At 35.2% G+C, this 17,334-nt stretch overlaps 1 protein-coding gene across 1 annotated transcript in view; it reads left to right on the plus strand.

Moving 5' to 3' along the window:
* Positions 1 to 17,334, plus strand: part of LOC121371638 (transmembrane protein 87A-like) — a 41,541-nt gene that overhangs the window by 18,670 nt on the left and 5,537 nt on the right. The window contains exons 7-18 of the mRNA XM_041497671.1: positions 433 to 462; positions 4,060 to 4,168; positions 4,894 to 4,955; positions 5,080 to 5,200; positions 6,717 to 6,779; positions 7,390 to 7,489; positions 10,349 to 10,442; positions 11,152 to 11,229; positions 11,844 to 11,952; positions 12,617 to 12,675; positions 13,841 to 13,944; positions 17,201 to 17,274. Of these exons, the coding sequence (XP_041353605.1) occupies positions 433 to 462; positions 4,060 to 4,168; positions 4,894 to 4,955; positions 5,080 to 5,200; positions 6,717 to 6,779; positions 7,390 to 7,489; positions 10,349 to 10,442; positions 11,152 to 11,229; positions 11,844 to 11,952; positions 12,617 to 12,675; positions 13,841 to 13,944; positions 17,201 to 17,274 (1,003 nt within the window). The remainder of the gene's footprint in view (positions 1 to 432; positions 463 to 4,059; positions 4,169 to 4,893; positions 4,956 to 5,079; positions 5,201 to 6,716; positions 6,780 to 7,389; positions 7,490 to 10,348; positions 10,443 to 11,151; positions 11,230 to 11,843; positions 11,953 to 12,616; positions 12,676 to 13,840; positions 13,945 to 17,200; positions 17,275 to 17,334) is intronic.

Consider the following 17,334-nt stretch of genomic DNA (forward strand, 5'->3'; position numbering starts at 1 on the left):
TAACTCTATCTCAGAAAGTAATGTGTCATGCCAACTACAGTAACTGTATCTCAGAAGGTAATGTGCCATGACAACTACAGTAACTCTATCTCAGAAGGTAATGTGTTCAGCAGCAGGAAGGAAAAACTTATGGGCCTGTCCTTGTGAACCTTTTGTGTTTTTCATTATTCTATTGAGCCTGAACCTAGTGTGTTTTTCATTGTTCTATTGTCAGCCTGAACCTAGTGTGTTTTTCATTGTTCTATTGTCAGCCTGAACCTAGTGTGTTTTTCATTGATCTTTTGTCAGCCTTGACCTAGTGTGTTTTTCATTGTTCTATTATTAGCCTGGACCTTTTGTGTTTTTCATTGATCTTTTGTGAGCCTGGACCTTTTGTGTTTTTTCATTGTTTATAATATATAATTTTCACGCTTCAATCTATTTTACTTACAGATGACGACAACGACTACAAAAAAACCTGACGTGAGTTTATTGTGATCAAAAGATTTTTTTTTTTTTACAAGATTTTGCCTTTACTGCTTAACATAAGGAAGTGACAGTTGTGTTGCGTATGTTTTTACCATGCTCATATACCACAGAGGTTTCGAGCATGTCAGCCCCGTAGTTCTATCTCTGGAAAGTCAGGGACCCAACCTGGGGCAGATGTGTGACAGTAAAATTACTATTGCGAAAATATTGAAATTGTTTTGCCAGAGTATCAACTAGACTATTGATTGCATCAGATTATGCATGCCCAATATGAGAAGAGGGCAATTATTGATTTGTTATTTCTTTTATTAGTTATAAGATTAATATCATTATAAACAAAGAGAAATAAAATTTTAATCTATTATAATCAAGGCATCCAGTTCTTTCTATTCTTGTTAACAAAAATCTGTGATTCTATATTAATATGCATTCAGACATTTACATGTACCTTTGATATGAAGCCAAGTTTTTCTTCGAGTTGGTTGTAATTCATTCATTTGGTGTTTTTATTTATTTGTTCACTAATTTATTCATGTCTTCATTCATCCTTTGTGTTTTGAAGTAATATTTTTTGTATGTATTAACCTTGCAATTGTTAAGTTGAGTACCGTATATCTTTGCCTATAAGTCGATCTTGGCTTTAAGTCAGGTCCCTAATTTCAAGCCTTGAAAACTATTTTTTATTAACCCATTTATAAGTTGACCCATGAAAAACAACTTATAAATATTGGAAGTATTTCTTATTTTCAGCAAATGATAACCATAAATGTACAGCATGGTTTTGTGTATAGACAACAACTTTATTTATTAACAGATCACTATGATAACACTCAAAGCTATGTGTTCATTTTCCCATAATCAAAACCAGTCTAATGCCGAAAATAAGTTATAAAAAATAATTTTGTAAAATTAACATATTTGAGTATAAATACAGGATACTATTCAATAATAAAACTTGTAAAATCATCCAAAAAATAGTAATATTTTTTGGCGAAATTTTCTGACTCTCTTATAAGCTGACACACACACACACACACACACACACACACACACACACACACACACACACACACACACCAGTTATAAAATAATTTTTTGGTGAAAACAATTTGACTTATAGGCGAAGATATACAGTAATAGATATGTAATGTCTAGTTTTCTGGAAAAGCAAGATTAAATATGTTATTATGCATCAGGGGTGGGGAAAACCCTTTTTTGCCGGTCGGGGACCAATTCGCAATCTCTGATACCGAAATAATTGTTTTAAAACACATGTTTGCCGGTCCCACTCTTGTCACCCTTGTCGGTCCAACGCACCAGTCCGTTTTTATTATTGGAACAAATTCCTATCAGTTTATTAGTGCTGTGTTTCTGCACATGTTTTATTTGTCTACATCAATCAACAGATGTACATTTCAATTCTCAAAACACTTGAACCGGTTTCAAATTAACAAAAATTGGTCAGTTGCATTCCCCATGATTGTTTCATTTCTCTATCAATTGCTGGTAATAGAATCAGTGAATGTACTATTTGAACATGCTTAAGCATCGGTATCTTCTACATGATTAATAAAAAAAATAATAAAATAAAGATAATAATTAAAAAAAACATAGTCAATAACTATGGCTAGTGTTTCAGACATCTGTGATTTTAAAGTCTGCCATAAGGATATATCACTGGTTATTGTCTTTGATATCAGTCCTACAGTTGTATCAATCCATTGGCACCACATTTGTCAAAGCCGCTGAGCCAACACGATATTAAACATTTGTTAACAATAACGCCATTCTCCCTATTAAACAAATAACCCAGAGTTTGCGGCTGGTTACAATCATTGTCCTGTCTCAATGAAAGTGTTGTTGCAATCAACACCTGTGTACAAAGCCCTATCTGATCGAGTGTTCAATTCCAACAGTGTTGGCAAGAGAAAAAATGTGAAATAACAACTGCTTTGAAATAGCATAAAATATATTTTTAAATTTATAAATGTATTTATTTTGATAGTGCAATATATTTGTATCCAATAATTATAAAGATCTTGAAAATTAAAAATGATTTCAACTTTTTTTGTTGATGTAGTGAGCAGAATGGCTACACCGGTTATAACCAGAGCCAGTAGAGGTCAAATTGATCCAATCAGCGACAGCGTTATTGTTTCGTCTAAACACGTGTTTGCTCAAGTTCTCAACTTCCTCAACAGTGTCATCTATTATTAATTTTCTGGAAACAATTCTGAATACTCATACTATATATATACGTCTGTGTGTGTTAACATTTTCTTGTGCTGACCATACAGATGCATACAGGACCATCAAACCTCACATGTATGAACAACTTGAGATGACGGTGTTTCGCTTACTATTACTATATCACTGTGAACTATTTTTCATGGTTCTCTTGCACATAATAGTAAATCCTTGTCCAGACCATATCTTGCATACAGATTCATACATGACCATCAAACCTCACATGTAGGAACAACTTGGGATGGCGGTGTGTGGCGTACTATTACTAGGTCACTGTGACCTACTTTTCATGGTCTACTGCACATAACAGTAAATCCTTGTCCAGACCATATATTGGATACAGATTCATACAGGACCATGAAACCTCGCATGTAGGAACAACTTTGGATGGTGGTTTGTGGAGTACTATTACTAGGTCACTGTGACCTACTTTTCACAGTTTATATTCACATAATTAGAATTAAATCGTACCCATAACATATTCATTAATATCTATGGTTTTCCATCAAACTCCTGACGGGCATATCATGTACCTCACCGGTACTCTTGTTTAATTATTTATTCCATTATGTTAAATTTACAGAATTATATTTTTTTGTTTTTTTGTTTGTCACTGATGTGACCAAAGGGTGCAGGACGTATCTCAGTGGTACAGTGCTCACCTGATGCGAGATCAGTCTAGGATCGATTCCTGTCGGTGGGCCCATTGGGCTATTTCTCGTTCCAGCCAGTGCTCCACAACTGGTGTAACAAAGGCTGTGGTATGTACTATCCTGTCTGTGGGATGGTGCATATAAAAGATCCCTTGCTGCTGATCGAAAAGAGTAGCCCATGAAGAGGCGACAGCAGGTTTCCTCTCTCAATATCTGTGTGGTCTATAACCATATGTCCGACGCCATATAACCATAAATAAAATACCTTGAGTGTATCATTAAATAAAACATTTCCTTCCTTGATGTGATCAAATATTTTTTAAAAATTCATGTTTTGATGTTTATCTTTATGCATTTGTGATTCAAAATAAAAACATGCAAATGCTACCCTGATGATTTTTTTTTTTTTTTTTTTTACACTATTTGGCAAATATCACATTTTAAATGTCAAAATATATATATATATATATATATATATATATATATATATATATATATATACGCACGCACCTATATATTTTTTATTCACACACCTATCTGTTTTTCTCTCCTGTTTTTCCCTCTCCCCCCCTCCCCCTCCCCCAAAAACTGGGTGTAGCAATGCTGTCACTGGGACCGATTTACATTTTTATTTTACCCTACCCCCTTGACGATAAAGAATTGGTAATTTTGTGTACAATTTTGCTTTTAGACTGAAAGTATTGTAGCCACGACATGGAAGGATGGTTGCTATGTGTTCATTTTAGAAATTGATCCAAGTTTCACGTCTGATAAAGTGAAGAAAAATAATAAAATGGAAGGTGGGTAATGCAGTATGAACATGTTTTACGATTTGTCCTGTAGTGTATTGCAAAATGTGTATGAAACAAAATTATAATAAAAACAACAATAGTCGTCGTATGAAAGATAAATGCATTTCATTGTTACTGTTGTCAACTGTTTTAGAAAATGTTTATAACACAGACAAAGGTTGATAAATAACATTATGTTGGTTTGTAAATTATTTAATTCTAAAGAATCCAGACACATTTGGTACTGGTGTTTGACCCAAGAATATATGTATATTAATATCAATGAAACAAAGCTAAACTACAAAAAACATATTTATTAAACATTTTTGGTCACATTATGTCCATCCATTGATGAGGACAACAGCATCACATACTTGTCGAGGAGGGAGTGGTCTTGGTGTTACAAAATGTTATATGGTGAAATGTGATGCACAAATAGCCAATTTTGTGTTGCAGAATTGTTAAAAAACATGGAATGTGTTTATAATTCAGGGGTGCCAGTACTTCTTGTTATTGCAGTAAACCACAGTTTGTGGTTGGCTACCATCACCAACAGTTTGCATGTTTTATTTCCTTTGATGATAATTGGTGGGGTGGGTTTTGGGGGGGTTTCTCTTATTTTTTAAAATTTATTTTGGGGTGTGGGTGGTGGTTTCCCCCAGATTATTATTATTGAGACTGCATCTTTTCAACTTTAGTTTTGTAGTTGCTGAGCTTATTCTTGTTGTTTCCAGTTACTGTGAAGATGTCGGGAGATCATGGCTACATCTCAGCTGTAGACTTTCCTCTTGAAGTGGTGAGTAAGATATAAGAAAATATATCAGTTTTGTTTAGTCTTCAATGGAAACCCACTACGTTGTTATATTAGGAACAAGAGGTCTTTAAATTTGATTCTAATTAACGTACATGTTGTTTTTCAGTTCTATGGAGTGATGGGTTTAGTGTACATAGGATTTGGAATCGTGTGGATCCTGGTGCTGGCCTGCCACTGGAAAGATCTCCTGCGAGTACAGTTCTGGGTTGGAGGTGTTATTGTACTAGGTAGGCAGGCCGAAAATCATCAAAATACAGGCATTTAGAAATTATCGGAAATTATTGTTTTGTTTGCCAGGCAGTCACACATGTCAAGATATGTGTAGCTTTCATTTTATATATATATATATTAACAGGGGACATTATGTTCGGTGTTATTTCATGGTTCACTTTGCATTTTTCAGATATCGCTACAAAAGTATTTTATCGCATAGTTGATAATCAGCTTAAATTGGATCGCTTCTGTTCCCTGATTAAATTTAGGATATATACAAAATAATTTACATTGGATATTTTTAGCCTAAAGTCAGAACCAAATTGTAAACAAAGTATACGATAAATTACTCTCCTACCTCTACCTTTAATTACCATAAGATTTTCTCCACTTTTTGTCCAAGCATAAATCGTAAAAAAAACATTACATTGACATGGATTCCACTTATTAAACTGAAACCATATCACCTATATCGACTTTGTTAAGGTCTCCTAGGACAAAATACATGCAATTTTTAACTGTCTGCCATTTTGCTTTTTTGTGAAATACTCTTCAAGATGGGTGGAAGCCTGCTAAGAATGTGACGTAATTAATCTGATTTCATGATGAGTGCGTTGGACCGTATCGCATGTCACGATGAGTGCGTTGGACCTTATCGCATGTCACGATGAGTGTGTTGGATCTTATCGCACGTCACGATGAGTGCATTATACCTTATCGCATGTCATGACATTGTTAGATTATGTCATATCGATCAACCCCTCTTAAAGAATATTCCATAAACAAGCAAAATAGCAGGCAGCAGAAAACCGCATGTATTTTGCCCTATGCAATCTCAGTAAAGTCTGATATGTGGAATCTGTGTCACAGTAATATTTTTTTAGCGATTTGTGTTGGGACAAAATTAGGGGTAAATCTAATGGTAATTAAAGGTAACAGAGTATTTTATCATAATTGTTAACAATTTAGTTCCGACTTTAACTCCTACATGGTTTACACAAATTATAAATTTTCAAAGGCCTTTGATACCATGGCTGTGACCTAAATAGAGGTTTAATGGTCAGGGTTAAATGAAAACAGATAACCATTGGTTATTTAGTGCCACTTTGGTGTTAAGCACAATTTAATATACAATATATTTGCATTGCAGTATATAATCTAAGTCAATAGTATGATTGTGGCTGGCTGTGTTTTGTCTTTTCATAATAGTATAATACTGACCTGTGATCACAGTGCATTATTCTCCTTGTCTTAGTAAAATATCATAGCAGGACTCAAACTTAAGACTTTGTTAGCTACTGCAAAATGCTCACCTATGGCAATTTTGAGTCTGCTTACACTAATTTTAAACCAGTGATGTTTGCAAATAAAAAAAAATTAAAAACCAAAAATTATCCCTTCGACTGACTACAGTGATATTTATCCAGCAAAACAAATTGTTCGAGCAGCCTAAATTACATATGTTTATGGTTTTCTTTTCTTTCTTTAGTCATTAAATAAAACATTTCCTTCTTTTCTTTCTCTTTTCAGGAATGTTAGAAAAGGCTGTATTCTTTGCAGAATATAAAAATATTGCTGAAACAGGAAAATCTGGTTTGTATTATCAGTGACTCGAAGTGTTTTGGATATATAATACTAATGTGCTATATTAATTTTGTTATGTAACCGGAGACGTTTGTCTATTTCTGAACAAAACAGTATGAATTTACTGCACCGATAAAAATGTTTTACTTAATGATTATTATTTGTTCAGTTATATGTCAGAATTATCGAGTACTTAGCATCCAGAAGCTGATTAATTAATGTACTGTAGTAGTATCACTAAGCAAAACACACTGTAACTTCATTTGTCCAGTGTTATTTAAAACAGATGGTCTTTGTATGCAGGTTCAAATATTTGTGTTGTTATTGAAGGTAGATTTCTGTTCTGTCCTTTATACACAATTGGTGTAGTGTTTAGCTGATTCAGCTGTTTTGTCAGTGCTTATGGTTTGAAAATCAATGGTGAGCAAGTAACTGCTCTCCTGAAATTATGTAGAACAATTGCTCACAGTAATTTTTAGTAAATATATTATAGATATCGTAGTGTGACGAGGCAAGCAGGTTTTTGTGCACATGGAAATAGTTGTATGTGAGCACAAGCAAGCATGAGCAATTGCTTGCATCAAACCATAATGACTGTTTTATGTTTGATTGTTTACAGTGCGTGGTGCCTTCATCTTGGCGGAACTTGTGTCTGCCATGAAGAGGACTCTTGCCAGAATGCTGGTCATTGTAGTCAGTCTCGGCTTTGGTATTGTCAAGTAAGTTGTAGGCACACTTGCCAGTTTTTATGTTTATAAATTTGTGTTTCTTGTAACTTGACTGACTTAAAGTGTAAATATCCTGGATGGATTTCTGGATTGTTATCTGGCTTGGTGCTTATAGGGTATATATACTGAACAAAATAAGAAACTTCCGCTAACTTTGCTTGAACATAACTTGATGAAGACAAACCGGGGGAATAATTGTTATATATGCGTTTAAAGAGTGTTCCATGATGCATCGTTTGGTGCAAAAATCATGGCCATAGGTTAACAAAAACTGGGAGAAATTTTGACCAAGTGTGGTAGGGGTTTAAAAAAAAAAAAAACCCACTTAATAACGGGTATGACCACCTCTTGAATTGACCACTGCAGTGCATCGCAGGCACATAGAATTGACTAAAGTGTTGATTTCTGCCTGTGGAATATTGTTCCATTCCTTAATGAGCGCTTGACAAAGTTCGTTGACGTTAGCGGGTGAGTTGGGACAACGCCTCAATCGTCTGTCCAGACTATCCCAGACATGCTCGATGGGGTTGAGATCAGGACTTTTAGCAGGCCAGTCATCAATGAAATCAATCTTATTTGCCCTAAGAAAATTTACAGTGTCTCTAGCTGTATGAGAGGTGGCATTATCATGCTGAAAAATCGAGGTGTTGGCGTTGTTATGGAACAGGAATGACGTGATGAGCGAGAATGTCATCACGGTAACGGTGAGCATGGTGAACGATAACCATGGGCAATGGCTGCCCAGACCATGACAGAACCCCCACCCCCGAAACGATCTCGTTCAAGAACACAACAGTCAGCATAGCGTTCATTTCTCCTATGGTAGACGCGCACCCTGCCATCACCACGTTGTAAAGAAAATCTCGATTCATCCGAAAAAAGAACAGTATTCCAGCGTCGCCGTATCCAACGAGTGTGTACACGTGCCCAATTAAGACGATTTAGACGATGACGTTGCGTTAAAACGCATCCGACGTAAGGACGTCGTGCATGTAAACCGTTCTCCCGCAGACGATTACGAATAGTTTGCCCAGTGATTCGGTTATTATGGAGCCCAGGTGTGTTAGCAGCAGTAGCAGTGGCAGTTTGGAATCGATTGCGCAAATGCGTGTTCATGATACAGCGGTCTTGACCACACGTAACACGCGGACGTCCACGACGTGGCAAGTCGTTGGTGCTTCCTGTCATTCGAAATCTTACGCAAAGATTTTGTATCGCTCGACTAGAACTCCCAACATGCCTTGCAACGTCTTCTGTCGACATGCCAGCATCAAGCATGCCAATCGCCCGTCGCGTAAATTATTGGGTATTCTTGGCATACTAAAACTGCTACAATGTAAAAAAACGTTAATTTTTTTTACAAATTTTGAAGCGTTTTCATTCACTTGACAACAATGTCAGCAAGACAAGTAAAACAAATTGACCGAATACTACACGGGACATGTCGAACCATGCATGCACGTGCAAATTGAATTTCACGTTGTCGACGATTAACAGTGCAAAAATAATCGATAAAATTCATGAATCCTGATAATACTATCTATATAATTTCATTACACAATGAATTCTTTAACACAACAAATACTATATGTACAAATCAGAAGTTTCTTTTTTTGTTCAGTATACTACCAAATCAAATCCCATAGACGACAATAATAACATGTGGCTAAAACTCCTACCTGTGGTGTATTAATCGACATAAACGCCACAGATATAAATATTGCCACCCCTCACCCTTAAAGTGAATCAGAAAAAAATTGGGGGTCAAGCTGCTAATTTCTGAGATAATGGTAACGTCTATGACTACCCTGGTTCCACACAAAATTTTAGTACTTTTTATTTACAGGTACTCCATACATGTTTCAAGCATGTTTCGGCTACTTGACACAGTGATACTAGTGATACAACCAACACACTCACATTTATCACCAGTCACAGGACTTGTGGTGTTTACTTCTCTATCAAACGTTGGGTGCACCTCGAAACTTTGACCCAGCCGGAAGTTATTTGGTTTAGTATTACCTATAAAACATTTAGAGTCGAGACTTGAAACTCTTAATAGAATCTGAGACACTAATGTCATGACAAGGTCATATAAATTGTATGCATGTGACGTTGTTAGAGATGCAGATTTAGGCAGGGCCTACGGGTCAGAGGCTTCCCTCCCCATATTTTTTGGTCAAGAAATTAATTTAGCTGTTACCAACACTACTGAAGAGCACTACAGTAATGTTACATGCCAGCTGCCTATTATAAAATCATTTTAATATTTGTTTGGTTTTTTTATTCCATATTTCCAGTTCTGACCATCATGGCCAGTGAGGTCACTGCAAACTGAAATATTTGTTTTATGGAAGGCCTTAGGTCGCTGTAGAATAACAGGAACATAGATAGATGGCTTGCCATGAGTTAACATTTTGGGTGTATGTATTTATCGCATATCTAGCATACGTGGGTCATGGTAACATAAATGAGAGTCATTTCCAGGTAAACAGAAAGGAATGTTCCTATTGTTCAAAGGTGAAAACTTACTCTCTCTCTCCTACGTATGACTCAGATTAGAATTATTTTATTTTGTTTTATCTTTCCATTTATGGTCAAAATGAAATTTAATCCATTACTAATTATCAATGAATAATACTGTTTTTGGAAGATTTAATTAATGATGTTACACTTAGTGAAGTGTATTTTCAATATTACTACAATTGCGATTGATGGCCTGAAGATTTTTTTTTATCGGAATCATATGTATGTGTTTAATCCTATTGTCATCTGTTCCTATAATGCAGAACACATTCAGTTTTATGTTTAAATTTCATATTAAAATTGTTAATCTTTGTTTTATTGCAGACCACGACTGGGTCAAACATTCCACAAAGTTCTGTGTGTTGGAGTTGCATTTTTCGTGCTCGCTTCTCTTGAAGGCTGTATGAGAGGATCCAAGGTAGACTAGTCCTGTCTGGGACAGTAGCATTCTAATACACTGAATATATACATACATATACATACATACATACATACATATATATAGTTGAATCCACTTTATTGCATATTGGTTTATAGCATAAATTGGTTATTTGCATATTATTCAGCTGGACAGAACCGTTAGCATTAATTTTCAGTGTCACTTTCTTTTGAGAAGGGGCCTATGTTTGGATTCCCTGTATAATCCAGTATACCCAACAGAAATACAAATATAAGTATACTGTAATGCAACTTTTAATGTATATACCTACAATAAGTCTATAATATTTAATTAAGTCTTAACATAATGCATATAATCCACTGTTAATGTAATTATTGTGCTGACCAAAGTACATTAGTTGGTGGAAGTCATTTAAGGTAATTAACAATAGAGCCCAGTAAAATGTCTGAAAGGCTGCAAATCACGCTTTCGTGTTATGCCTGTTGGCGCGTCACTGGGTCACGTGACTTAGCTCTTGGAATCAACAGGCATTTTGGCAGGCGATGGGAAAAACCAAACAATAGTGAATTACGTTTTTTGATAAACGTGGACCTTTAACAATAGAGCCCCTTGGGTAACTCATCTGACTATTGTAACAGCTGGTTACATCATGTTATAAAACAAAAACATGCTTTTAATAGTAATGAGGTGTATTTCACAACACTGAGAGTTCTGTTTTTCATTTCAGTCAAAAAGTGACCAGTCCAATGCACTGATGCTAGCCACTGTACCATTGGCTGTGACTGATGCTGTTATTGTCTGGTGGATATCCTTGTTATAGGTTTCTGATAATTGTGTAGTGTTTATCTTATGTAAGCTTTATTAGTCCCTACTGGTCCAACTGGAGAAGACTATAGGTTTTCGTCTTCGTCTGTCTGTCAATCCATCTGTCCCACATAAAATTTGCCAAACCTTTTTTCACGATGCCTCTGAAAGAAATTGGCCTCTCTTTTTTTTCTGTTTCTTTTTTTTTCTTTTTCTTTCTTTTTTTGTAGATGTATCATGTACAAAGACAGATTGGGTTTGACTTTCATGTGGAGTTACTCATTTTTGACAGAGTTATGGCCCTTGAACTTAATAAATATAAAATTTGTTGGACACAGTAGTACTGTTAGAATTCTTGTTTTTCATATTTTAGAGTGCTTGTCCAGCATACGATCTGAATGACTTGATTAATTTATAATGATTGAATGTTTGCTAAGACAGTGACCATAAATTAGATGTTTACTGTAAAGATAACATTATTCTTTGAATTATGAACGTTACATTTTGCTCCTGATTTAAAAAATTGTTATTTGAATTGCATGAACTAAATTTATTATTTGAATTTCATGAAGTGAGAATATATGTAACAAAGGCCACTTTCCTTAACAACCGTACATCTTTACGAGTTTGGTTCAGACGACTCGCACTCTCAGACTGAGAAGAAATATAGTGAAGCTTTCATTATACAGACATTTTACAAACACACTCATTTTTGCTGTTTTAGGTAAGCATAATAATAATATTTTATTGTTGTTTTAAACTTTGAACTGTGGAGGCGGGTTGTAGCCCAGTGGTAAAGTGCTCGCTTGATGCACAGTTAGTCTAGGATCGATCCCCATCGGTGGGCCCATTGAGTTATTTCTTGTTCCAGCCAGTGCAGCATGACTGGTTTATCAGAGGCTGTGGTATGTGCTTACTTGTCTGTGGGATGGTGCATATAAAAGATCCTTTGCTACTAATGAGAAAAAATGTAGCATTTTTCTGTCAAAATAACCAAATGTTTGATGATTAATAAATCAATGTGCTCTAGTGGTGTCATTAAACAAAACAAACTTTAACTTTAAAAAAAAAAAGTGAACTGTTACTATTATTACAATTACATTTAGCTTTATTCATCTATGGTATTTTTTTATCATAACAAAAAGACTCAGCAGTTTATTAAATATGGCATACATGATACACCATATAAAATTATAAATGCACATGTTTTCCAAGATTGATTTTAATATTTAACATCACATGTGTAGCAATAAAACTGAATGATTTTAATCATAAACAAAATATGAATGATGACATAAGAAATTTAAATCTGAAGATTGTAACACAAGTGTTGCTGATAATACTTTGAAAACAGTTATGAGTGGTAAACTTTTTAATTTTATTTCCAGCTTCCATTGCGTTTATGATTTGGTCCATAATACAGCATAAATTAAAATACTGTACAACAGTAAGTATTGTTCTGAGTTACTTGTTATGATTTAGTGGACTTTGTCTAAACCGGCATCTGTGCAAACTGACACGATCTCAACACCCATGAGGTCAGGTCAGGTCAGGTCAGGTCAGAGGGTTTTACGTGCACATTCAGAGCAAGTTGTTGTAGCGCACACCTGTCATGGGCACAGGCGCTGGCCTTGGCTGTCTTTTCTATCCGGGACAGGCTTAAAATTCATCCAGTGACAGTTACTTTATTGAGTGGTAAAATTTATCATCAGAATTCTGTCATCTCCAGATTCTAGGTAGTAATTAGTGTTGTCTACAGCAGTATACACTTTAGTATTGCCAAATAGTGTGTATTTGGTGACATGCTAGATAGTGACAGGCAGTTATTCAGTAATTTACCTGTTGATAAATCCCCACACTGCTTGTAATTGCTTATAAAATGTATATATGTATATAAATTTGATTTTCCAAAAGTCTAGGCTGTGTCACGATCTTTATTTTTGCCTGTTTTTGAATTTGCTACCTTGAAAAAGATCGGTTATTCTTGTTTGTCTGCTTATAGTGATGATGTATTTCATGCAAAAGCTAAACTTATCAATTAATGGGGAATTATGAATCTGTCATACTTGTAAAATTGGTAATTTCCTTCCCAGTATAAACTTTTCTCTCATATACGCTATGCCCAATTTGTCTCCTAGATACAGGGGTCCATTTCACAAAGCATTGTAAGTTTACGTCTGCGACTAGCGGTTATACCAGGTATACGTTTACATGTGTTTGACATCTATTTCACACAGAAAATTACATCACTGTGGAAGATGAAGCATTTTAAGGACAAAAGAAATGAAATATGTGTACTTCAAACTATATATTAGTGTTCTGTAATAAGAATTGTGGTTTAGTTATAGATTTACGTTTACCTGCAAAACTAGGCTAACGATGCTTTGTGAAATTGGGCCTGGAAATTGCACATACATTATGTGCCATTTCAAAAATATCCTAGGGTACGTTCCACACCTTTGTTGTGTTCATTTGTTCTGTTCAAATACACAAGGTTTGGAGGGCATTGATGGGGTTTTTTCCAGCCAACAGTTTAAACTGTATATTTGGTGTCTTAAATAATTATTAATTTCCTTTCCTATTTGATGATGAGATTTGTGTTTTGTTGACAGGACTGGAAAGAGCTGTGGGTGGATGAAGCGTTCTGGCATCTTCTCTTCTCGGTCATTCTCCTCATCATCATGATCCTCTGGAGGCCAGACGCAAATAATCAGAGGTTCACTTTCTCTTAATATTTTATCTTTGTTACATATATCAGTGAAATCAGGATGTAAGCTAATTTCTTTTGGTACTTTTGAGGATACAATAAATACAAGTCAGGCATTTATATTTCTCATGTAGAATGATGAAACAAGAAATTTATATCTGAAAATTGTAACAGAAGTATTGCTGATAACAACGTCAGGTGAGGTATGCTATTAATGCATCCATATCCACTTGGTTTTGGAGGAGGGTTAACTGCTAGACAAAAATGGTTTTAGATGATGAGCACTTTAGATGGAATACCAAATATACTCAACAAAGTTTGACATCCAATAGATGATAAATATATCAATGTGCTCTAGTGGTGTCGTTAAACTTTTAATTAAAGGCCAGTAGATTTCTTGGTCAGTTTTCGTTAGTGTTATGGGAGTAAGTTTTAATGACAAATGATTTGCAAATATCATCTACACTGTGTTTTTCATATTTTGTACCATATATAATATAAAAAATTGCCAAAATATATACTGTCCCCTAATTAATTTTGTTGAGTATATGATGGGTTTCAGACTATTTACATATCATAAACCATAAGGTTTTGAAGTGGGACTGAAACATTCTCAATGCTTACACCAGGAGGTAACATTAAGGAAGATCATCTTTATTGGACAAATAGGATAAACGGGTAGGGGAAAACACTTTTTCTGGGACCGATTCTCGATCTCTGAGGTCGAAATTATTTTTTAAAAACATGTGTTTGCCGGTCCCACTTTTGTCATTCTTGTCGGTCCGAAGTACTTGTCCGTTTCTATTATTGGAACAAATTCCTATCCGCCAGTTGGATCGGCCTTCCCAGACATCGGTATCTTGTGCATGATTTAAAACAATAAAAATAAATAAATAGTGGTCAAACTGAGTGGTGTTTCAGACGTCTGTGATTTTAAAGTCTGCCATAAGTCGGATTAACAGTAGTATCAATCCACTGCCACTAGGCTAGACATTTATCAAAGCCGCTGAGCTGGTCACAAGATTAAACAGACTTTAACAATAACACCATTCTTGGTGAGAAAGCTACCACGGTATTACACTCCAATTAAAACAAAGGACCCAGAGTTTGCAAATGGTCACAAGCAACACTTGCCAACGCCTGTGTAGGCCTCCTACGGAGCTCTGTCGGGTCGAGTGTCCGGGTCCGAGGCAAGAGGCTTTTGTGAAATACAAACTGCTTAAATTGAAATAGCATAAAATATACTGAAATAATCTATAAATGTATTTATTGTTGACTGTTTAATGTAGTGTATCCAATAATTATAAATGACTTTAAAATCATTAAAAAGGTTTCTGCCTTTTATGTTTTCTGCCTTTTTTGTTACAAGTTGGAGAGAGCTAGAATAACTACACCGGCTATCTCTAGAGCCAGTAGAGGTCAAATGTCATCCAATCAGCGACAACTTTATTAATTGTTTTGTCTAAACATGTGCCAGCTCAAGCTGTCAAACGCTCCAACGGTGTTATTGTTTATTAATTTTCAGGACACAGTACTGGATACTCTTATTTTTTATATGTATGGGAATTAAAATTCATAACTTTTATTCCTTTTTTTTTATATTATTTATTCCATGATGTAAAATATATACAATTTGGGCTCAAACTTTTTTTCTTTCATGTTTTGACGTTTATCGTTTTGTGTTCATGATTCAAGATAAAAATATACAAATGCCACTATGATTTTTTTAAAACTACATTTGGTAGATATCACCTTTTAAATGATTTTATAATTTTTATTTGTATTTCTTTCTTCTTTTCCGTCCCTTCCCCCCCCACCCCCCCACCCCCCTCCAGTAGTGATGACATCACATGGGACCATTGATAATTTTATTTTTCCCCACCCCTGTGATACAATTAGATACTGGCAGAGCAATGAATAACAATTTCGCATGGTGCAAAGTGAAAAATGGTATTTCCGTTAAAAACAAATAAAAGCTAATACAGTCTTTCACATTTGAAAATATCAGGCAAGTGATAAACAGAGCTGCCAACTGCTATTCTTTGGGCGTGGTTTGCTACGCTTAGTTGATGTTTGCTACACTCATGCCCAAATTGCTACGCTCAGTTGAAAAAAATCCAGTATGATATGCTAATGAAAACCAGTGATAACTTTTGCAGCAGATAAACATAACTGGATGATTAGTGTATTTGGCCAAAGTTTCTACTAACGAATTATGTTTTATTTGGCAAGCGTATATGTTTTATCTATATTACAAATTATAGGTCTACAGAGTACAGTTGAAAAGCGGGTGATTTCTGGCAATTATACTAAACATTGGACGTAATCTTGGAATACAGTAACTAAAAACTGAATTCCTTATTTCTGTGGCTTTTTCTTTTTTTAATTCCAACATATAAAAGTATAATTTGCGAATTAAGAACCATTGTAAAACAGTTATAGTAAGATGCATTCAATAACAGACGTGTCGTTTTACTGTAGGACAACCCCAGTGTCGCGTACTATAAAACCTTCAAAGAACTGTTCTTTATTTATGTTACACTTGCATGCCGTTATCTATGCTAAAAATTGCATAACCCAGTCGTTTGCGGTTACTATGACATAGTTATTTGATGGGTTTTTTGGTGTTTTCCTTTGCTGCTGTTTATGACATTCGGCCAAATATCATTTGCTACGCTCAGCTTGTCATGAATGCTACTCTCACTTGTGGCTAGGGGTTGGCAGCTCTGGATAAAGCACTCGCCTCATAAGCTCCTTGTGAATTGATTAGCAGGACATTTTCAATACTCACTGAACATAAATGTAAATGATCCCAACTTATATGTACCAGCTTTTATTCAAACAACCAACAAAATGTGCGCGATCACCATATTTTAGTCAGATAATTAAAAAAATACCTGAGATGAAATTAAGGAGTGCTTAGGCACGCAAGCATAACTGTGTACCTCATATGAAGGACATCTAATATGTCATTGTTTTTAAAATAGCCTGGTCAGTCTAGGATCAATCCCAGTCACTGGGCCTATTAGGCTATTTCTTGTTTCAGTCAGTGCACCACAACTTATGTATCAAAGGTCATGGTATGTGCTATCCTGTCTGGGATGGTGCATATAAAAGATCCCTTGCGACTAACTGAAAAATGTAGCAGCTTTCCCCTCTAAGGCTATAGATCAAAATTACAAAATGTTTGACTTCCAATAGCCGATGATTAATAAATCGGTGTGCTCTTTTAATTGTGAGTTAACCATGTTTTGTTGTTGTCTAGGTATGCGTTTTCACCTCTGCTGGATGCAGCTGAAGATGAAATTGACGAAGATCAGCTCATGAACGATGCATTTGGTAAGAATTGTTTTCAAAATTATTCTTTGAAAGCCGTAAAATGTTTTCGTATTTAGTTTG

Source organism: Gigantopelta aegis, chromosome 4, assembly GCF_016097555.1.
Source record: "Gigantopelta aegis isolate Gae_Host chromosome 4, Gae_host_genome, whole genome shotgun sequence".
In the NCBI taxonomy this organism is placed as follows: Eukaryota; Metazoa; Mollusca; class Gastropoda; order Neomphalida; family Peltospiridae; genus Gigantopelta; species Gigantopelta aegis.